This window comes from Notechis scutatus, chromosome 2, assembly GCF_049901735.1.
Source record: "Notechis scutatus isolate UNSWTSFEM ecotype Mainland chromosome 2, rNotScu1.2, whole genome shotgun sequence".
Taxonomy (NCBI): domain Eukaryota; kingdom Metazoa; phylum Chordata; class Lepidosauria; order Squamata; family Elapidae; genus Notechis; species Notechis scutatus.
In genome coordinates, this window is record NC_142010.1 from 103,823,889 (window position 1) to 103,848,025 (window position 24,137).

At 39.6% G+C, this 24,137-nt stretch overlaps 2 protein-coding genes across 5 annotated transcripts in view; both read left to right on the forward strand.

Annotated features, from left to right (window-relative positions):
- Nucleotides 1-7,668, forward strand: part of USP43 (ubiquitin specific peptidase 43) — a 110,801-nt gene extending 103,133 nt beyond the window's left edge. Inside the window, exons 11-15 of the mRNA XM_026677005.2 lie at nucleotides 1,917-2,046; nucleotides 2,304-2,631; nucleotides 3,544-3,702; nucleotides 4,339-4,497; nucleotides 5,301-7,668. Of these exons, the coding sequence (XP_026532790.2) occupies nucleotides 1,917-2,046; nucleotides 2,304-2,631; nucleotides 3,544-3,702; nucleotides 4,339-4,497; nucleotides 5,301-6,313 (1,789 nt within the window). The 3' untranslated portion in view covers nucleotides 6,314-7,668. The remainder of the gene's footprint in view (nucleotides 1-1,916; nucleotides 2,047-2,303; nucleotides 2,632-3,543; nucleotides 3,703-4,338; nucleotides 4,498-5,300) is intronic.
- A 4,207-nt stretch (nucleotides 7,669-11,875) lies between these two features.
- The window catches only part of LOC113418225 (testis-expressed protein 47-like), a 47,381-nt gene continuing 35,119 nt past the window's right edge, over nucleotides 11,876-24,137 (forward strand). For all 4 annotated transcript variants that reach the window (XM_087955669.1, XM_087955670.1, XM_026677006.2 and 1 more), the window contains exons 1-3: nucleotides 11,876-12,211; nucleotides 20,551-20,623; nucleotides 21,347-21,453. In XM_087955669.1, the coding sequence (XP_087811795.1) occupies nucleotides 12,056-12,211; nucleotides 20,551-20,623; nucleotides 21,347-21,453 (336 nt within the window). In that variant the 5' untranslated portion in view covers nucleotides 11,876-12,055. The remainder of the gene's footprint in view (nucleotides 12,212-20,550; nucleotides 20,624-21,346; nucleotides 21,454-24,137) is intronic.

A 24,137-nucleotide genomic window follows, 5' to 3' on the forward strand; every position in this document is an offset into this window, starting at 1 on the left:
TAATGTCTTGCTGTTTTGTTTTGTTTTAATGTTGCCTCCATTTTTTAATTTAATTTCAAGATAATATGAAAACGGATGAGGAAAAATGACAATATAGTTAATATTTTTATTCCACATTAGTAGCTTAATAGGTTGAGTGCCTGTGGTCTAAAGACCTCAAGCTTCTCATCATCTTCTGGTGGTTCCATTACTTTACAGTGTGTCAGCATTCTGAGTAATGCACCCATTGAAAGCAGAACTGAAGCAAACCTGTCTGAAGCCATCTTGTGTTGCCTCATAGTTGCCATAGTTGTGGGTTGTTGTTTTTTATAGGTGTCTCTATCAAAACTGCCCAGTTATGCTCACACAAAATGGCAGAATAACAGAGTTGGAGGTCTTCTAGTCCAACCCCTGCTCAAGCAGGAAACCCTATGCTATTTCACAAAAATAGTTGTCCAATCTCTTCTTAAAAGCCTCCAGTGTTGGAACACCCACAATTTATGGAGACAACTCGTTCCACTGATTAATTGTTTTAACTGTCAGGAAATTTCTCCTTAGTTCTAGGTTGGTTTTGTGGTGTAGTTTAGACTAGATTAGGGCTTCCCTTCCCCTTTCTTTGTTTGTGAGGATAATTTCCTCCTGCATGTACAGAACATCTGTAGGGGGCGTGCACAAGCGCACCAATCATGCCTACCGTCCCTATCCTATTGTTTTTTTTATTTTTCATATAAGTATCTATCTCATGTATTCAAAACTATATTTATTCGTATACCTGTATCTTGTAAGCGATTGACAAATCGAATAAATACTAAAAATTCTGAACTACGGAAGAAGGCTATAAGCAGAGTGACTGAAGAAAATGCCACTGAAGAAAATTCCACTATAATTCCTCAACAACTCACCAAGAGGCATCTGCTGTCTTTATAGTGGTCTAATACGGACTTTCTGGAGGGAAGGAAGAACATGATCACTCAGGTTCCACCTAAATTGAAACTTAGGATAAAAATCAAATGGATAAATGTGAACAAAATGGAAGCATTCCTGCCTTCTCTTAATATCTCATTTACTGAATCAGAATCACTATAATAGTGCAAGCCAGAAATAGTTGTAATGCTATATCCCCTTTGAGTGACACTTGATTTAGAGCAGGGATGGATGGGCAGTATTTTTAAGTGAGGAGACATTTGGTTTTGTGTGGAATTATTAGGACTGCCCTCTAAGAAGTGATTGTAGCCCAGGGAAAAAAGAGCTAGGATTAAAATCTTACTTTAATGAAATAGTAAATATGAGCAACATTGCTTTGAAATTTAACTCAAATATAATACTTCTAAAACAGTACATTTTAGAAAAGATAGTGTGTTGCAGAGCTAGCCTTACTGCTCAATATTGGCTGCAATTTTGGGGCTGAGGCTTGAACAAGCTGCACAAGACCACTAACTTTCTGTAGATTATCTTTAGTTTATAGAGTTTTTAAATTGCTTAGCTTACAAATCTTGGATGACAGTCACACAATGGGCTGCATGAGGGTTGCATACTTGAGAAACAACAAAAACTTGAACTGCCTTCCAAAGAACGGGAGATAAAAAAATCACTTCCTGTACTGGAGCCTCATCAAATTAGACATTTTTAGAAACTTCTAACATCTCAGAAGAGCCTTGGCTTTGACACAAATTGAAATTCTCCTTCGTGAAGAGCACTCATCTGTGCTAAGAAACCAGTTCCCCGCTTGTGCTTTTTGGTTCTGTGAAATTCACACAATGCTTTTTTCAACCCCTTGAATATTGAAGAGTTAGTGTAACTTTAATTGGACTTTTGGAAAACCAACACAGAACTTGCTTTGATAGCTGTCTAGCTTAACTGAAACTGAAGGCCCGCACAAAGTGCAATCACCGCCAACGACGGGAATCTTTTTGACCTGTCCCTTTGCATTTTTGCAGCTTGTTTGGCAACATCCAGGAAGAAGTTGTTGAAGATGCAGAAAGTGTGAGACTGAAGCAACAGCTTCATCAACAGCAGCATAGCTGCACCCTGAATGAATGCTTCCAGCTCTACACTAAGGAGGAACAGGTACCCCTGGATGTGGGTAAAGGCGGGTTACAAGGCCAATTTGGCATTATGGAAATTACTGGAACAGGACCATCTCTGCCACAAGGCAACATGTTGGTGAGCAGGGATGGAATGTCCATCTTCTTGGCTCCTTCCCTGCTCAGTGCCAATATACCTAATGCAGGGGTTCTGGAAGAGGTGGGGATAGACAGCTCCTATCAATTGGACCATCCATCTGCCCAGGCTCCTCTGTAGTTGTACCGTGTCTTCCTTTGCAGCTGGCTCCAGATGATGCCTGGCGCTGTCCCCACTGCCAGGTCCTTCAACAAGGCATGGTCAAACTCAGCCTGTGGACACTCCCCGATATCCTCATCATTCACTTGAAACGCTTCCGGCAGGTGGGGGAGCAGCGCCACAAGCTCTCCACTCTAGTGCACTTTCCCCTGCAAGGGCTTGATATGGCTCCCCACGTAGCCAAGCGCAGCCGTGGCAGCAGATGGGGCCCCTGGAAGCAGTCCCTGACAGAAGAGGGCCAGTGTACTTTTCTCTACGATCTGTATGCCGTCTGCAATCATCACGGGAGCCTGCACGGTGGACATTATACAGGTGAGTTTTTCAGTAAGTAGACAGGGCTGCGACTGCGATATCTCTGGCAACTCCTGCTGAAAGGTAATGAATTGGGGTTCACTCCACACCTCCTTAGGTGTCCCCCCTCCTCTCTTGACCTAAGCATGAAGGGGTGGGACTTCTGAATTCTGCATGAAGAAATGAACAATTCTGTAAGATGAGTCATAAAGGAAAATTGTGGAAGTTTGCATGGTGATGTTATATTCTGCTTCTGTGAATGGATGGAGAGGAACAAGGAACAATTTGGCCCGTTTGAGGTCTCAGCAGCCCTGTTTTTCATTTCTGAGCTGTCTAATTTCACATTACTTTAAGAAATGTTGCTGAATAGTGCACTTAGCATAAATGTTCTTGTATAGGATGCTTAAGAACATATGAGATACAAGTAGTGATATGCAAACATTCTACTTCAAACTTTTTTGAGTTTGGATTCAAAGCAGCTGTTTCAAGCAGCTGTTCTCCATTTGAGACAGGCTGTTTCTATCATTTTAGAAGTGCTTTTAACTTGAATCAGCTCTGTTTCAAGCTCAAAACACTTCCATAGTTATCAAAACAGCCTGTCTCAAATGCAGAACAGTTTGTTTCAAATGTCAGAAAACTATTTTGAACTCTAAAACAGCTCAAATATCAAAACATTTGGCAATACCTGTAAAAAAAGTAGGAGTGAGAATTTTCAAATCTTATTTTAATCACATTGACCTTCACAGAACAATGTTGTACTTTCTAGTGATGTTTCCTTTTGACTTTCTTCCCTCTCTACAAGCAGAGGAGTAAGCATTTAATACACTGGTGAGGTTATTATAAATTTCTCAGCACTGCCAAGTTAGAGAAAAGTTTAGAAGCTCAGTTTATTTTCCAGTGTGTTGGCTAATATGGTCTTCCCTCTGTCTCTAGCTTATTGTTACAACAGCTTGGACAGTCGCTGGTACAGCTATGATGACAGCACTGTGGAACCAGTCATGGAAGAAGATATCGGCACACGTGGTGCCTACATCCTTTTCTATCAGAGACGGAATGTGGTTCCAAGCTGGCCTGGAGGAAGCTCTGTTAGAGGTTTGCAAGGGTTACTTGGCCTACCCCTTATTTCCTATGCATTGATTAAATTCTATATGATTTACTGATGATATTGAGACATACCTAGACATGGTAATTAATGTCTTTTAAAGATCAATCCCGAAAGTTATCCTGATACAAATGTGGCTCATATTTAATCCAAAGTAACTGTTTGCAAACTATTTTTGGTTTGTCTGTCATATACAATATATATTCCCAACTCTTCTCCAAGAAGATTTGGGTAATCAAGAGAAGCTCTTTCGTTACTTCTAGCATGTGACATTTTATTTTTATTGATTTGATTTGATTTGTGCAACTGCCCATCTCACATGCATGACTCTAGATGATTTGTAATAAAAAGTTGAAGGCAATCAGAGGTACGTCTTGTACTTGAAGCTTCTCACTTCCCATAGCAATATATTTGTTCATAGGATAGAGGATAGAAGGATATTAAATTACTGTCTTTCAGAAATCACTGTGTATGTGTGTGTAATACATAATATGTATATGTATGTATACACAGAGACAGAGAGAGAGCGCGCCAAATGGAATTATTCCTTCCCATCCCTTTCAGTTTAGCACCCAATGCACAGGAAAAGATTCTCTCCATAACGCTTTCATACGTTTCTCTTCTAGGATCTATCAGCTCTTCCATTTCGGAGCATTGGCTGACACGGCTCAGTCGAAGCAGCAAACGAGAGAGCCTGGTATCCTGGAGCTCAACAACGTGTCCATCTCTGCCAAAACCATCTCACTCACCTACACTCATCAGTGCCAGCACCAGCCAGGAGAAAGGTATCCTCTCTCCCTTATTGTGCTTCCTTTCCCCAAAGCCATACATGAACAAAGCTCCTCTATTATTGGGTAACCTTCTCCTCTTTATGTTTCAAGGTTCCGGATCTTTGGGCTGCTTCCTTTCCTTAAGTCTGGAAGGGTGCCCCAGAAAGCAATACAGTTCTAGTTACAGAAACCAGATTCTCTAGGTTTTCTTTTTAGTGCCCCTTTCACTGGTCCCCATTACATACACAAATAATTATCAGATGCATTAGACTTTTGGTCTAGGAAAGTAGTCAATTTAAAAAGAATAATAATGTCCAGGGATACTCATTAGATCACTCTAATAATATGCTTTCGAGTGATGGGAAAGCTCTGTTTCCATTGCCTTCTGGAGTCACTGTGGAATCACAGTGTGGATGAAAATAAATAATTTATCCCCAAATCAGAAAATTTTAATTCCATCAGTCCATCTCTTTTTTGTTTTTGCGTTTTACACTTGGGCTTTGGCATTAGCAGCAAACAGATGGGATACGTCTCCTTTGCCACAATACTATATGCTAGGAAAATAGCACATGAGTAGTTGAACAATAGGACTAAAAATGGAAGAAATGGATTTGAGAAGAAGGGGGCGGGATTATCTGACTTGGACTAAAAGCTGAATTGTAGAAGATGTGGGGGGGTTCATAAAGCTTTCTTAGCTTCAGAAATAGATGTCTTGCCAAGATTGTTGTTAATGTCTTGTTAAAATTAGTTTGAACTCGGCTTTCAAAACAATATATTTTATTTCCATCACTGCCATTATTGTCTCTATCCTTTTCTAGGAGGATTTGAATCTCGTCCCTTGGTTCGGGTTGTGCAGGGCAGAAGTGTCAGCCTGAAAGCTTCTTCTAATAAGGCCAAGCTGGCCATCCCCAAGACCTTACCTTTGCGGTGGTCCTTCACCTCCAAAGATTGGCCAGCAGAGCCCTCCAGGGAGCTTGTAGACTATCTGGAGTCTGGCCGCAGACCTTGGTTCACAAAGGAGTCCATTGTCCCTCTCATCACTAAGGAAGGGGAAGACAATGAGCTTATGGTCACCAAAGCTAATCCTGCTCTGACAAGCATGGGTCCAACTGACACCACTGGCAAAGCAACCTCTGCCATGGAAAATTTAAATACTCTAAAACGGGTAGGGAAGCCAAAGGAAGAAGCAGGTGAGCAGCCACGGACACCCAAAAAACTGGTGTTATCTCTCAGCGCAGTACCTCCAATAAAAGACGAAGAACCCAAAACCAAAGCTAATATCAATGGGACCCTGCGCGTTGGTTCAAACGTGACCTCTTCCATCCGGGCAGATGCAGAACAAAAGACTGGGCCCTGGCTTAGGGAGAAGGAGCCAGAGAATGAGAAACCATCAGAGGGGAAGTTGGCAGTCTTCAGAGTTGGGTTTTTGCGAAAGGATCCCAAGAGACATAGTGAGTCTCCCAGACATGCCATTAGGGCATCTTCTACAGCCTCCTCTCAGGCCTCCTCCTCCAATGGAACACTAAATATTTTCCCTGGCAGCAGGACAAACAGCACCCTGAACCCCAGATCCACAGAGGGGCTGCCCAACGGACGGATCTCCCGTTCTGAGGTGGACATTAAGCGCGCCCAGAGCTCCTGCAACAGCAAGGGAAGGAATGACTGGTTACTGAGCAGGTCCACTTCTCTCTGCAAGGCAAACAACGGGGCGTTGCAGGCCTCCATGTCACCACTCACTTTAGAGGGCATTTCCTGTGGCACTTTCCAGCGGGCAAGATACCATACAGCATCCTTGGGCAGGAGGATCATAGTGCCAGAATCCAGCTTCTGAACTGCCTTGCAGCTCTACTTGAAACAGCAGAATCATGTCAACCTTTGGTGCTTATAAATTCTCAGGCCTTTGAAGAAGATCTGCCAATTGATAAGACAGCTTGGACACTGTTCACTTTCTATTGGTTTGTTCAGACAAAAGTTACTAAATCCAAATGGTGCTGATGAACCTGTTTAGCCTGGATGTATGGATGCAGCAGGGATCTTGTAGACCAAGATGTTAAAAAATGAGGGAAAGAAAAACATGGGGGAAGATGTTAAATTATTTATTCTATAGTTTAACTGGGAACTTTTGAAAGGATATGCTGCTTTATAAGAGCATTTATTTTGGTACCGAGGTGTAGAAAGGGTAAAGAATCTAAACATTGCTCTATGCAATCATCCCAGTGTTCATATTTTCTGCAAAACTTTGGGTTTTACAGATCTATTTGTTTTTAAAAATACCTAAAATAAAGGGTGAGCATTAACAGCTTTGGGAATCAGTGCAGCAAATGGGTAAGCTAATTCAGGAATTGTCTATCCTCTGGGAGATTCAGCCAAGAGACGTGGGATAAATTTGTTCTTGTTGTGTCGGCTGAAAATGAACATTGGGGCAGCATCCTAGACTCTTCCAGTGTTTAAAAATATTCACAGAAAAAAAGTTGGATAACACTGTTCATTTTCTTCTACCTGTTGGTGGTAATAAAAGCTAACTTCTTTGCAGTCTAGCTTACCTACCTCAAATTTTCTGGTAATCATTCATCCAAATGCCAGCCAAGCCTGATCCAATTTCGCTTTTTTATGACAGCCAAGGTTGCATCGGTCCTGCGACCTTCTGTGACCAATGCAGATAACTAGAATTTTCTTCACACGAAACATAAAAGGTGCTGTTTTTCCCGTTGTTATGAATAGATTAAATATGAAAAGCAAAGGAGATAGAGGAGGGTCTAAGCAAAAGCTTGGACATTTCTAGGGTGCCTAATATTGTTGACATCAAATAAGTATAATGAACATCAGGAACAAATGGCAATCAAACAACCAATCAATCATAATAGAGCTGGAAGGGACCTTGGAGGTCTTCTAGTCCAACCCCCATTTCAGATAGATGGCTGTCCACTCTTTTGAAAAAAACTCCAGTGATGAAGCACCTATAACTTCTGTCCATTTGGAAATTCCAGAGACATACTTGAAGATGTGGAATAGCAAATTGGAAAAGGCAAATTTGGGGATGGTTAATGTGAGAGTGACAAAGCAAACTGTGCTTTACGTAGCACATTTTACTCATACTTAGAAAGATGATAATAGAGAACCAGAACCTGGGAAGGTTAGAAAGCAAGGGAGGAAAAAGTCTTGATTAGCTAAAAAAAAAATAGGAAACAGATGTCACAGATGTTCAAAGCATAGAAGAAAACGTGTTATAGAACATAGCAAAGTCCTCAGTGTTGTTAAGGAGAATGAGGATAACATTTTTGGGATCCGGCATTGTGTAGAACATCTATGATTTAGAAGGAGTGCAATTATAGTGGAGTGTAAAGGGTGGGAAATAGATGAAAAGAAAAAAAAAGAAGGGAAACTAAGTAGCTACTGAAGCACAAGAAAACCACAGAACAGCCATTGTATTAGGACTCTGATTATTCCCGTAAGCATTTTGGTTAATTTGTGTCATTTCATTATGTAATTTATGAAGGTATGCCACTCGCTCAAGGAAAGAAGCTCTTGATTGGCATTTTATATTACAGATCTCTTCATAAAAGAATCCATTAAAACACATATGGGAATAAATATAGCTTCACAAACCAACAATTCTTTTGAAGTTATTTCTTGATGGGGGGTGGTGAATAGGAACTCAAAAAGAGAGAGAATGCTGAAACCCAAGAGGTATCATAGCCAGGGTTGTAATATAGCCTGGAGTAGACATTCCCAAGCTTGATAACTTTAAGATATGTGGACTTCAATTTCCAGAATTCCTCAGGCAAGCATGGTTGGCTGGGAAATTTTGGGAGTTGAAGTCCATACATCTTAAAATTGCCAAGTTGTGATGGGAAACCCTGGCCTAGGGAAACCAATGTCTAGGGTGAAGTCATTCCACAAGAGTACTTACTGCACACTCAGCCTTATAAGAAGTTATAATTTAAATGTTCATTTACAGCAGTTTCTAGATGGGAGGACTTCATCTCCCACTATTCGTCAGAGTGGTCATGCTGGCTGGAAAATTTGGGCTCTTGATCTGGTGCCCTCTAGAGATGCTGGTCCTCAAATCCGTTCATCCTACCCAGCACAGCCAGGGATAATGCCAGCATAACATTTGGAAAATTGAAATCCAATACATCCGAAAGACACCAGGCTGGGAAACAGTGATTTAGATGCCATTTGCATTCCTTTGCAGGCTTGTCTCGTCTCTTCTTGGAGGACTGCTATTAATCTAGGTTTTGTGAAAAGACTGTCACCTCCTGTTTCCCAGGCACAGGGAGAGGCGGGAGTGAATTTGAACTCATTAACTTACCAGTGCAACCTGGTGAACCGTGCTGTGGCCATTCCCACATAACTGGTTGCTTCAGGTTGTGCTGTGTTGGTATGGGGGATGGGGCAAGCAATCTCCAGCTCCTTGGGGTCTTTTTTTTTTTTTGTTAAGCCATTGCCTAGCAACTGCAACAGGAGCACAGCAAGCCATGGCATCCTCCCAGGCAGAGAGCAGCCTTTTTTACGAGAGTGATGACTTCACCTTTGAAGAGAGGAGCTCTGTGTATGAGCTGCAGCTGGAGAGGCTGAGAAAAGATGGAAAGGTTTGTGTCAGGGTGAGTGGGGAGACATCATTTCAGAGTCATACAATGAGCCCTTGGTCCCTGATGGTAGGTTTCAGCTTTTGAGGTTTAGTTACTAATTTCTGTTCACTTGGGCATGGCAAGGGGCTAGGGCTGTTCTTTGCACAAGAAAGCTTTTAACAGAAAGCTTTTGATGCCACTAGCTCTTTGTCAGATGCAAAGAAGAATTCAGGCATGGCATTTAAAAGCAAAACCAAACTGTGGACCTATATATATGTTAAATTGGTCTGTCTGTCTGTCTATCTATCATCTATCTATCAAGAGACCAATTTAATCCTACTCAATTGATATTTGTCGCTTTTCTTGCTTAATCTTAATACAAAGGATAAAAGAAAGTTCTCTTCAAGATTCAAACTTGCTTTATCCAGAGAATCATTTCGCATAAGACAGGCAAGGGATCTCTAAAATGGGCTCATCTAGAGCACCTGTATGCACATAAGAAAATATGCATGTATGTTTTTTCATCCAACAATGTCAATAATGCTTTATAATTGGAGAACATTGGGTAAAGGTAAAGATTCCCCTCACACATATGGGCTAGTCGTTTCCAGCTCTAGGGGGTGGTGCTCATATCCGTTACAAAGCCAAAGAGCTGAATATGTGTCTGGTCATGTGGCCGGCATGACAAAACGGCGAAGGCGCACGGAACGCTGTTACCGTCCCAACAAAGTGGTCCCTATTTTTCTACTTGCATTTTTACATACTTTCGAACCGCTAGGTTGGCAGAAGCTGGGATAAGTAACAGGAGCTCACTCCATTACATGGTGCTAGGGATTTGAACTGCTGAACTGCCAACCTTTCTGATCGACAAGCTCAGTGTCTCAACTACTGAGCCACCGTGTCCCTTGTGTAAATTACAGTAAATTGCAATACGCAAACAAAAAAGTATGTTGTGAAAAGCATACCTTGAGTTGAAAGGGCAGCTTAAGTTCAAGGTCCTGTCCAAATGTTTTATCTTCTGTATCAGCCTCCCCAGGAGTATTCTGGAGAGGACTCCTAGAAGCCCCTTGTTAAAAAATAAATACATGTTAATGTTACAACTATGAAAGGTAGTGTGAGAATGTGGGGAGAAGCCCCAAGGAAGGATCACTGGCACACTGGCAAAGGGAAGTGAGACAAGTATCACAAGGGCTACCAATCAATTCCACAAATGCTGGATGGGGAGCACTTGAAGCATGCCCCAGAGTAGGCAAGAGTCGTCCATATTTATTTGGCATTAATTACACTCATCCCTTTAAAGCAGGGCTGTCAAACTTGCGGCCCACGGGCCAGATGCATCACACGCTGGCCACGCCCATGCCCAGTTTAGCGAAGGGAAAAGTCATTATGTCATGTGATGTTGCTGTAAGAAAATGAGTTTGACACCCCTGCTTTAGAGTAACTTGATTCCAAACAAATAGGAGACAAGTGAAACTGAGAAACGGGACATCTTTGTTTTATTAGAATAACCTTTTTTTTCCGCCTCCTAGCTGTGACTCGAGATATCTGGAGCCTTTTCCACTTTATTGCCTTTGAGATGTGTGGTGCTACAGCCCTGAGTTAGCTCAGTATTGCTAGATAAAGTTGTTCCAAATCTACTCAGAATAAATGGAAGTCTTGTTTCCTGTGATTTTACAACTATTAACAACAGTGCAGCCTAAAAGGGCATTTTGCCTTTCCCCCCCTGCAACTCCATTTCATTACTTTCTCATATTTAGCTTGCACTAGCACTCAAATAATTCTATTCCTGAACACATATTTCTAGCCTATAGGTTTGCTAATTGCCACTGACCACTGTTAAATTACATTGTTATTTAGAGGTCATTGCTCCAGTGGTGGGATTCAATATTTTTTTTACTACCAGTTCTGTGGGCGTGGCTTCTTGGGCGTGGCAGGGGAAGGATACTGTAATATCTCCAGTCAGAGGTGGTATTTGCCGGTTCTCCAAACTACTCAACATTTCCGCTACCGGTTCTCCAGAACTGGTCAGAACCTGCTGAAATATACCACCTCTGAATTACTCTAAGCTCTGTAACCTTTGGGTATTTTTCTAAAACATTAGCTATTCCATCAGTTTTGCGTCATCTGCATATTTGATACTATTCATTCCCTTCATCTCTTCATCCAAGTCCTTAATAAAAACTATTTTAAATGACAGAACAAAAGTGGAGAAAAGGTCAATTCAATGTTTGGATGCATGCAGGAGCTTTTTTTTTCCCCTTGGTTTTTGTGGAGAGAGGAAGGCCTAGCCAGGGTGAAAAGAAGACAAAAAGATGTGTTATTTGACTTCATTGGAGAGTCATGACTTCAGAGTAACCAACATCAAAATGGTTACAGCTACTCAATGTCAACCAGAGTGCATTGGATTTAACTCTTAGGAGATGATAAATAAATGATAAATAAAACCACCCTGCCTGCTAAACTAACTCTTACCAGAAGCCCAAACTTGGTTGGATCTATGCCAACAGTCCACATTGTATCTCTGAATATATCCCCTGAAAGTCCTCCCTTTGTCTTTTAACTAATTTTAATCCCTTGCCTCGTCTTAAAATTTTTTATTTTTTATATGCACTGTTTTATATTTTAACATTGTATTGTACACCATCCAGAGTCCCTCTTTGAGGGAGGTGGGCAGTTCAGAAATGTGCAAAATAAATAAATAAAAATATAACTCTTGCCTTACCTGTTTTGAACTGGTAGAACTAGAGCTGGATGTTTGTATTATATGTCAAATGTTGCCAGAGCAACAGCTGCCCCATCTAGCTAAGCTAATCCCAAAAGACAATACAGTCTGAGAACCAACTGAGCATGCCTAGCACTGCTTCTAAGCCACTAAAAACCATACTTCAACAACACACTGCTTTGTATGCCCAGAATACTGCCTGCCTCACAATTAATACAGTGGGTAATTGTGCCATAGGCTATTGCCTTTCAGAAAGTGGTTTTGTAGAAGCCAGGTCACAATGTTGAGATTTAATGCAGGCACTTTAGCTGTGAGAAAGCATCAGAAAGGCACTGAACTGTGTGGGAAACCAGATGAATCACCAGATGAAGAGGAGAGGACCAGTTTTCTCAACCACCTCCTCCTGGATAGAGTCCTTCATGGTGCAGAGGATACTGTAAGTATTCTAGGGCAGGATGCTATTGCTTTACAAGGAATGGAGAAGGAGACGTTTGTGCAAACATTCACAGTGAAGAGGGAATATAGGAAGGATTACGCATCTGCAGGAAATATAGAACTGATGAGGGTCTGCATGCTTTTGAATGCAGTTATCAAAGGTGACTCTCCAATTTGATTAACAATTGTGATTATAGTAGCAAAATCTAATGCAAACTAAACTTAGAGAAAATAGAGGTAAAACGTGCAAGAAGAAAGAAAATATAAGAAAGAGAAAAGTATATAAACAATGTAGTAGCAATAGCAATAGCACTTAAGTTTATATACTTGTTCACAGTGCTTTACAGCCCTCTCTAAGTGGTTCACAGAGTCACCATATTGTCCCCAACAATCTGGCTCCTTATTTTACCAACTTGGAAGGATGGAAGGCTGAGTCAACCTTGAACCGCATAAGGATTGAACTCCAGGCTGTGGACAGACTTAGCCTGCACTATTGCATTCTAACCACTGTGCCACCACGATTCTAGTAACTCTTTTTCTAAAATTACCAGCATTTATCTCTTCACCCCATGTTCTATCCTTTATCTATAAACAAATATTGGTGGCCAGTCTCACCAGAAAAAAAAAAACTTAATCTCTCCCCTGACATAGCCAGCAAAGCCAGGAGAACCTGTGGCTTGGAGGTTAATCCAGTGGTAGGATTCAAATTTTTTTACTACTGGTTCTGTGGGCATGGCTTGATGGTTGTGGTTTGGTAGAGGAAGCATACTGTAAAATCTCTATTCCCTCCCCACTCCTGGGGGAAGGTTACTGCAAAATCCCATTCCCTCCCCACCCCACTAACCTGATTTCCAGCTCCGTTCTCCTCTGCAGGGCAACAAAAGAAGACCCAGCCGATCAGCTGGGACTCGAGACACAGAGAATAGATTGGGGCCAGGCCACTTGGAATCATTTGCCAGTTTGCTGAACTCAAAATTCCCGCTACTGGTTTTCCAGAACTGGTCAGAACCTCCTGAATACCACCTCTGATTAATACATCTACCTAATATGCAAGTAGCCCTGGTTTAAGTCCCAGAAGAGTATGGCTAGCTGACGAGAGCTAAATAGAGCTAAATGAAATAGATCTAGACTAGTCTCCCTTTATTTTTTTGTTGGTAAATATAAATTTGCCAGTTGTATTTCCCTGTTGCAATTTAAAACCTCAGCTCCTTTCTTTTCTAGATTGAAGTGAAGCATCTTTTTCTAAGCCATTCATTTGGCCTAACAGCTGCAAATCCATTTTTACTGTCATCTCTATCATGACAGATAAAATTAGTTTTACATTCATTGTTTCTTCAATAACATATTTTGGTCATAATCTAGCCACAGAAGCAGACATTATTACTGCCATAGTTGATATTGTGGCTACTATTTTTTGATTCCATTCTTCAAAAGTCTCCAGTACTTTTCCTGCCATAGCATTTTGCATTAACTTACAAGTCTGTAGATATTTCCTCTACCTAAAATGTTGTCCCTCTAATGTCCAGTTTTTGAAATGAAATTGCTTGTTTATGTCATATCTTGTAAAAAACCAAAATCGAATTTGTTTCCCAAGGGAAGCACATTATACTTTATAATTAATTACCAATTCTTATTGTAAAACTTTCAATTTTCCAATTTTCTTTGTACAGTTAGTCCATTTACAATTTTCTACAATCAAAATCTTATTTACAGTTTGGCGGTTTACTTCAGATTCTTTAAATTCTTAAGCTTATGATTAGAATGTATTTTTTTTAAACTCAGGATTGAAAGCAGACGTACAGTACCTGGTGGTTTCAAACTTCAAGCCGTCTAATAGCTTAGAAGTAGCTGATGAACAATTTCAAAAAATGATTAGAAAGTGAGGTTGTGAACTTAGTGTTCTTTAAAAGTCTCTGTTGGAGAAGCAAGTTGGTTAATCCTGTAGTTTCCTGGCATTCAAGCCTATGGAAAACACTATCCTGCAGTTTCCTCATGAGGCACATATGACTGGGGCTATTTCTCATCCTCTCCTTATAAGGATCTAAGGAACCCATCCACTCCCTGGTTCATTGATCTTTGCTGCAGTAACATGCATCGCTTTTACAGAGTTCTCTTCAATTTTACATACCTCTCCCAGAAGTCCATAGTTATCAAATGTAGAGTGATATGGTGATGATTCTTTGGACTCAGTTTGTCCACTCCTCCATATTCTGGCAGAATGCACAATATCCTGGAATGATGCTTTAGTTAGGGAAATCTGTATGGATTGTGGGTTTTTAGCTTACTATTAAATATTTTCAGATTCTAATAATCAGTTAAATTCTGATTCATTAAAGACACTTATTTATGGCAACACAATGTCCAAAATAAGTGTTCATAAATGATGATAGCATCATTCTCTTCTTCAGTTGCCAAATATTTGAAGGGCAAGGTCTGCTACATAAGGCTTCCTCTGGTCTTTAGTATTTTGATCTTGGGAATCATGCCAGCTATTGCTATATAGTTACATTAATTAAAGGATATGTGAGAAGAAGAAAAAATATGGTAACCCACAGCCTGGTCAAAGAAGCCAATAATCTATTCAAAACTGTGCATGTCACAGGCCAATGCAGACAGCCATTATATGTCTTCATTTTTGTTTTCATCCACGTTTCCATCGTTCTACAAAGTTTAACACATTCACACATATCCCACACACACCAATAATAGTCCATACATGTATTAGCCAACTCAGGAAAGGTTATAACTCTCATGCATGCCTCACTTTCATCAAGTATCACTCTGATCACATTCAGCTACAATTCTTCAGTCCTCTAGTGAAACAAAGCATTCCATAATCCAAGCCTATGGTACTCTCCTTATTACAGATTTTCTCTAAATCAACAAAGGTACTTTGCCACATTTCTCAATTTCTCAGAGCAAAACATTAGTCTGCACACATCCTGCCTGGCACAAAGTCTCACTGCACTTCCTCTTTCTACCATTTCAATAAGGTCTTCCCAGCACACTTAACTCGCCCTCTAAAATTTACGCATTTCACTCTTGGCTAACTTTCCCTTTATAAAGAGAAATGATAACATCAGTCTTCCAATCATTAGGCACAAGAATAGATCTAGTTTTCACAGACACTTTCACCAGATCCCACAGCTAATTCAAAAGCAAACTACAGTCCTATTATATTTCCCCAGTTGCGCCAGCTACACCTGCAGTGTTACCATTTTTCAATATTCTCATCTACGTTATGACTTTCTTTTCATCATTATTTTTTGTCTTGGACCCTACCATTTATAGCATTATTTTCCCTTCCGCTGTTTGACTTATCACTTCCGCACAAATATTTAAACTCTTCCTAACATTCCTTCAATTCAGTTTCACCTCAAAGATAATTGTATTTTTAATTCCATTCACTTTGCTAGAGGCTTCTCTTTTAGTTCTTTACCCATCTCCAAATTGTTTATTTCCATCTAAATTGTTCTCCGATTTTCCTCTTAACTGTTCCTTGGAACTATTCTTTTCTCTCTCATTCATTGCTTTACTCTTGTCTAATTTTCAGCAGAAATTTTTCCCCTAATCTACAGCCTTTTTCACTTTATTGTTCCATCTATTATAATTTGTCAAGCTTCCCATTAGTTTAACCACATACACACCTCTGACACTCTATAACATATTTTCAGTCTCTCCCAAGCAGTTTCCACATTCTCTTTTTTTACGTTTTCCATTCCTGTGTCACTAAGGGTTTAATCTATCTTTTAATACTTTTCCACACAGACTTATATTTCTTCTCCTTGCATTTCTACCTTCAATCTAGATTATTTCATTTATTAATTTTATTTTATGTTCACTACCCCCATAAAACAGATGCTCTCCTGAGCATATTAAAAAGTGTAACTTTCCATATGCAGAATCTCTCATCTTCATCCATGTATCTTTTAATAATTTTCTATATTCATAATAAACATTTGCTCATGTCTCCTAATAGTCAGCTTCCCGTCAATGTTGCACAATTTCTTCCATATTCATTCCTAACTCTTCTACTATTACTATTTATTGGAATGTAGCATGCAACTATCACCATCCTTTGAATTCCTACTTTGTACATTGTCACAACAATCTAGAACACACAAATTCATACTTTCCAACATTCATATCAACTCCTTCATTCATAACTCAGCCTACATCTTCACTTCCTTGCATGTATTCATCAACTCCTCTGCTCAGGATCAAGCCATCTCCATTCATGTTTATTATGTTTTTTTCCTTTTCTCTTGGATTCTCAAATATACAATATATCTATTTTTTTTTCGTATCGTTGTTAATTCCTGATTTTATTATCTATTCCCTTCCATTTCAAGTCACAGCCTTCCATCTGCTATGGTCATCACCACGTGGATCCATAGATGCTGATCTGTATTGTTTTTGACTTTGGTCTCCTAACTACCAGCTTTAATAATACCCTTGCCACTTGGAACACACTCTATTAATACTAAAGACAGTATCCATCAATTGTGATGGACTTTGTTCAGTATACTACAATGACAACAAAACCTAGTTTTACCCCATGTATGCTTAGACAACCCAGTGCAAACTAAGTTCTCTGCTTTAAAGAATACCCTGCAAGCCAACATATTGTTGCTGTCTTCCTACCAACAAGGAAGTCTTTGAAGTAAACCAACACATAATGCACTTCCCTCTGTCACCATGTTTACTTATATAAATAGTTCTAAACATTAAATGGGGCATTTGTAACAAAATATAAAGGATGATACTCACAATCTAGAGAAGTTTTTTTTTTGAAACAGTGGTTATTTGCTTGAAAATCAAAAGACAAAAGGAAGGCAGTGGGGTGATTTTGGGATACATTAGATGCAATTTTGGAGAATCATCTCAACCCTCTTATGGGTTTTGTTTGTTTGTTTGTTTGTTTGTTCTTTGAATGAGTAGTGATGCTCAATTGCAGCAATCATTTTGTGCATCAGCTTTCCAAATACCTCTATCAGCTGAAAAAGGTTGCTTATCCTTGCCCTGAACCAATGGAATCGACATCTTTATCATTCAATATTAGGGATTATAATACATTGAATCTTATCTATTCTTATTTGAGAATAAAGTATTGTAACATCCTTAGTAAACATGGATAGGATTGGTCAAATGGCATGCTTGATAAATGTTTATAATTTCATACTCTTTTTATGGGGCTAGTATAGTTCTTGTCCCTATACATCAAATACTGCCAAGGTAGAAAGGATTTGATCATGGCAAGCTCTGTTTTAATGGTAGGAGATAATATAAGAAAAAAGGGTTGCATACTTTATGTCCTTTCAGCCAGCCCTTGCATGAACAATGAGCTAAAATGTCTCTTTAAGGCTAGACCCATTAGAAGGCAGGATGACTAGCACAATGCATATTTTTCTTTCAGGGAAGAAGCTCAAGTATAATATATACATTACATATTCTTTAAAGAAGAAATGAGCATTAATTATCACAAGGTACAAGACACAAAGCAAGGCTTTTATCAAATGAAGGATCAGAAAAAAACATCCAGAGCAGGCTTCTTTCAAAACAAATGAGCTTCTCACTGTTTTATTTATTTTAGTTAGAAAACATGATAAGGAAAACAAATACATTTATTCTTGTCATAAGTTCAAAAATGCAATTTGTCAAGTACTATCCCAATCATTTGACAGAATAAGGCAGTTGCCAAGCAATGGGAAGATACCTGAATATATAGAGTCAGCTATTTTCAACACAAGTTTTACTCACTGGCTATATTGAGCCATCTTCTGAGTATGTAGAATACATTGAACCATAAACAAACCCAAAGACCTGGATTTGAACAGCTGCAGTAAGCTTAAAAAACAAAGGGCAATCAAATATTTGCATAAAGGCAATTCTAAAGACCTTTAATTGACCAAGTAAGCATGTTTTCTAAACATAGTCTTACTTACCTTTCCTTTTACACCAGCCTATTATTCAAAATTGTACTAGATTGCTGAAGAATGATTTAAAATAAACATTTATCTTCAGCATCTGTGTGTCCACCCATCTTCTGGATCAGTATTTCTCAACCTTGTCAACTTTAAGCTATGTGGACTTCAATTCCTAAAGTTGCCAAAATTGAGAAATGCTGTTATGGACAATCTTTGTAAGTGAAATGAAAAGCCTCCTGACCTTTTTTTTGAGCCAGCCTGAAGTAAATATTTCATAATAAAATTTATTAAGATATTTTATCAAACCCATTTTGTAGCCATAATGTTGTATTTAAATAAGTAAAATTTTATTCTTTCCTGCGTGAAAAGCAACATGGATGATATATTTATTTTTTTATTTCATTCATTTTAAACATTTGTGTGTCCATTCATCTTAAAACATAAGTCTGGGCAGCTTAACATAACAACATTTATTTCCTGTCAGCCTCCCTCTTTGCCTGTAGCAACATCACTGAGTACCCAAGGATTGAGGGCTTGCAATCATTATCCTTATCTATAAAAAGGAAAGCATTAAGCAAGGCTGCATATCGGCCCCAGTCCCATTTAACTTCTATATAAATTTCATGGTGGCCCATTTCCTTGACACAAACTTTCATTCTCCAAAACTAGCTGGAAGATACATCTCTGTTTTACTCAATGCAGATGATGCAGCAGTACTTTCCTGTTGGCATTCAAAGAGCACTGGGAGCACTAACATGGCCTTTCAAGCTAGAAGTCATCAGAAAACCAAAATCATGGCATTTGGCAAAAGACCCAAGAACCATGATTGCAGAAAGTACGACTTCAGCAACAGAGTGGTCAATGCCTGGAATGCACTACCTGACTCTGTTGTTACATCCTCTAACCCCCACTCCTTTAACCTTAAACTATCTACTATTGACCTCACCCCATTCCTAAGAGGTCTGTAAGGGGCATGCATAAGTGCACAATTGTGCCTACCATCCCTGTCCTATTGTCCCCATTTATTCGTACCTATTTCCTGTATTCTTACTCATGTTTATACTTATACCTATTATCTTGTAAGTGATTGTCAAATCAAATCAAATCAAACCAATAAATAAACAAACAAATAAATAAATAAAAGACTGAGAAGGTCTCCTGTTTCATATATCTGGGAGGAGACCAACATTCTGCCAACAATAGGAAACCCCATGGGGGTAGATTGCTAAAAACACACACAGAACGTCATCTGCCATCCTTAGATTCCTCAAAAGAAGAGGTGGCCACTACACTCCTGCAGCACTCCTGCAATATTCAAAGTCAATCCAATAGCACAATTTACCTGTGGAGCCCAGCTGGGCCATTTTTGCCCCATTAGAATTATTCAGGTCCAAATTTCTAATTTCAACTCTTCAGTGTATCTCTAATGCTCCCCTGAGACTAGAGACAAGCCTCATGGGAGTAGGGGCTAGACCTGACCAAACTCAACTACTGGCTCAGACTATCCTCCCCGCTCCCCCCGAGCTTTTCCCCACCAATTGTGAGGGATGATTTTCAGTCCATATGAAAAAAGATAATGACAACTTAATATTCATCCTTGGGCTTCTCCCCAGGTCTTTTATTCAGCATGGGATTACAATCAAGTCAAAGCAATCACAGAATGCCAATTAGACCTAACTAGGTCCCCAACTTTTATTGCCACTGAACACAACAGACACACTGCCTCCCCAATAGCATACTTAACTAGCTTTGAAATTCCTAACCAACCTGAGGGGCTTTTACTTTGACCCAAGTCATGCCCTCTCCTCAGCTGTCCTTGAAGGCCAACACAGGAAATGGGGAGGGGGAGAGAGACAAAGCCCCTGTGGCTTTGGACAAGCAGAAACAACAGAGCATGTACTTCTCTAGTGTCTGTAGCATAGAGACATTGATAGTAGTCTCCTCTCACCATTATTGCATAAATATTCAGGGTGCACAGGACAATTTTACACTTCCCTGCTGTTTTCAGATGTCAATACTGCTATAACATACAACGTTGCCAGGTTGTGCACAGCAGTGCTTAAAATCCATCAGAAACAACTTGTGCCATAAACCTGTTTTAATGAGCACGTAGCTAGTTATTTTAGAGTGATTTGTATTGTTATGGATTTAGTTTGCTATTCATCTTTACACCCATCAATTGTTCCTATCCTTGCCTTTAAGTTCATTTTAAAATTCCTTTTAGATTGTTGTTTTATATTTCTTATGTTTTGATATGTCATTTTTTATTCTGATTTATCTTTTATGCTTTTCAATTCTTTATATCCCATCCTCCTTTTGCTGGTCTTTGGCTATAATAATGGTTTGATTTGATTGATATATTCTGTCAACAATATTTGTTAAAAAACAAGCTCCTTTTTTCTCTGTCCTTTAGAAATTCCTTCTCCACAGGTTGATCTTTCTGGCTAAGATCTCGCCAGACCTGGCTGATAAAAGGTATTTGGCCGGTAAGTAAAAAATTCTCCCTACTGCTTTCTTCAAGAACATTTTGAAATCATTGTCAGAAAGTTTTAGAATGGAATGGGTTGATTTAATAAATACATCCTGAGCTTCTGAGAGCCAACAGCTGGCTCGAAAGGCCCTTCAAATACACAAGATTCATCCAAACTCTTTGAATAAGAGTGTAGAGGAGTGTAGGGCAGAGAAAACTTCCAACAAGTAGCTCCAGGACCGTTTTTTTTCCCCTGCAGAATGTTGAGGCCTAGCTCAGACCTTGTTTGGTTTAGTTATATCTCACCTTCATTGTTTTTATAAATAACTCAGGATGGTAAGTATAACTAATTCTCCTCCCTCCTTCTATTTTCTCCACAACAACCCTATGAGACATGTTGGGCTGAGGGAGAGTGACTAGCCCAAGATCACCTTGCTGGATTTCATGGCTAAGGTGGGACTAGAACTCACAGTCTCCTAGTTTTTAGCCTGGAGACTCAATCACCAGAATAAAGTGGAGCCTTTACTAACCAGCTGATGATAAGATCTGTCTTTAAAAATGCAGCAAGTTCTGAGACATTTCTTGATACTTTTTTGTTGCTATGCTTGTGTTTATGCACCCTCCTCCCCTTGCTGTAACTATTTTTAAAAATAAATACTGAAGCCTATGATGTTATAGCATCGCCACACAGACCCATTATTTTGTGAAGGGAATTTATGCTTGCCTCATTTCTCCTCAGAGTACTGGGAACAACTGTTTCTGAATTTGCAACGCCAGTATTGTCAGGGAGTAGGGGTCACTGGCCTCTTGCTTCTCTACCCTACCTACATTATACACATACTAGAGGTAAGTTCGTGTGTGTGTGTGTGTGTGTGTGTCTGTGCATATGTATCTGTGTGTATGTGCAAAATAAGCAAAAATGCCATGTTTCTAACATGAGAATTTTGTGGGAATGCCATCCACATTCATGAACAGTTTGAGCATCCATTTATAGTTTTTTCAATGCTTCCTTTTATCTCCACCGTTATTCAAGAAGCCCCAAGTGGCAAGATGGTGCCATTGAGCTTTCTTGAAGTGAAAACAGTTAAGCTGGAGTAGTGAATGGGAAACATTTCAAGTGAAACTAGCAACTGCCTCAATTTTTCCTCTGCAAGTAAATGCCACATGGACTGTGAGCGTAACCTTAAAGAATAGAAAGAAGAATCTTGAAGACAATGATGACAGACAGACAGATGGATTCTGTTACTGGAATCTTATAATAAAAGTAGTTTTAGCAACCATAACTTTGACCCTTTGGTTAAATGTCTGTGGAGATTCTCAATCATCCAAGTCATGGTTGTCCCAAAGATGCTTTTTCCAAAAGGCAATTGGACTTTCTTGGTTTTTTTTTCCTTTGATAATGTTTCATTTCTCATCCAAGAAACTTCTTGGATGAGAAGCAAAATGTTTTCAAAGAAAACAACAACAAGAAAGTCCAGTTTCCTTTGGAAAAAGCACCTTTGGGACCCCTTGGTTATCATAGGAGTACCTTGAAGGACTGACTCTGTCAGTCTTTGAACCTCTCCAGAGTCGAGGAACCCTATATTCCTAGACCAGTTATTCCTAAGGAACTTAAACTGGTAGGAGAAAACTGACTTACAACTAGCTTTTCAGGATCTGCACAAATGGGTGAAACTCCACATGTGCCTACACATGTTCACTACCTACACATGTTCATTGCACAGAGATTGAATAGACTAATTCTCAAGATTTCAGAACAAGAACTTCTACCAACGAAATCATGATCAGATACAATAATTGTGTCTGGTGCCTGAAGGGATTGCTGGATACAGGTAGTCCTCAACTTGCAACCATAATTGAGCCCAAAATTGCTGTTGCTAGGTGAAGATGGTTGTTAAGTGAAATTTGCTCCATTTTAGAACCTTTCCTGCCACAATTGTTAAGTGAATTACTTAAGTTTTTAAGTTAGTGACATGGTTGTTAAGTGAATCTGGTTTCCCCATTGACTTTGTTTGTCAGAAAGTAGCAACAGGTGATCACTTGCCCCACCCCCCAGGATACTGCAACCAACATAAATATGAGTCAGTTGCCAAGAGTCTGAATTTTGATCATGTGACCATGGGATGCTGCAATGGTTGTAAGTGTGGAAAATGCTCATAAGTCACTTTTTTCAGTGCTGCTGTAACTTTTGTAGAATGTTAGCACCCACTCCTCTCCCAGAAGAATGAAATATTTTGAGAAATAGTAAAAAGGCAGAATATTATATTTCCCTGGATGGGAAATACTACTGTTTTTTAGAGGGAGAAAGCAGACCCCCCCTTTCTTAATAGCCCTCAGCAGATGTTAGCACTTAAGAGATAAAGAGATAGATGGTTCTACTCATAAGCAAATACCCTCACACAAGATCCAAACCAGGACAAAGCCAGTAAGCCATAATAGGAATTGCCCAACCAGAACACAAGCCCCTTCACTGCATCATCTCAGTTGCACCACCCCCAGCAAACTTCAACCAAACTTAGCTCAGACAAACCCCTAGTATTTGTACATGGCCCCATGCGAGTCTGACAACAGCCAATGAAATTCATGTTCTTGAACAACAACAGGAAGTTCAAGTGTAAAGCCTAACAGAAGGTATAAATATCCCCCACTCTTAACTCCATGTGTTCAGCTGCACCAGAACCACCTATGTGCTTTGCTTCATTATTAAACCATCTTTCCAGTCAGCCTCCAGCCTCCATTTTGTCTCCAGTGCCTTTCTCCCGGCTTGGAACTGAACCAGATGGATATTTCTTCCTGCAGTTTGAATGGTCATTAAATGAAGTGTTGTAATTTGAAGACTATCTGAAAATGGAAGTAAACCTGGAATTATAGCAACACTTAAAATACTTCTCCCGCCTCTTCTTATTTACATCTTTGGGGGTGAGCCAATTAAGTCACAGCCATTTTATCACACTACCTGGAGTCTAACCTGTTGTAGTTTATAGCCCAGATAAATTGTTCCTGTTTAATTATAACATGAAAACTTGTATTCTAGAACAAGTTGCTAGAAAACATTTGCTGAGGCAGAGGAAAAATAATCTTCTTATTTAAAAGCAAAAATAGAAAAGAAAAAAAAAGAAAAAAATAACCCAGGGAAAGCTGTTGTTGCTTAGCCCATTAAGTCTAGCTAGCTACAGTCTAGATGAGAAAAAGAAAAATATCCATCCATCCATCTGCTTAGGTGTTACCTGCTTTACTACCTAGAAAAACAGTTTCCTTGTAAGATTAGACCTTCAACTGTCTACTCCCAACAGGAGTCATCTGCTGAAAACTGCACTAGATCTCAGGACCTGGCGTTTAAGAGCAAAACTGTCACGAGGCTGCATCATGGCCACGGAGTAATTTTAAGGAAGATTGCCTCTCTGGGACTACCTTAGGCAGGTCTTGGAGAATAACATCTTTGAGAAAATCAATTACTATGCATCATTCCGTGGTACATTTTAGATTGGTGGTTATAACAAACTTTTACAGGTGTAGAGGGCTGGTTAAAA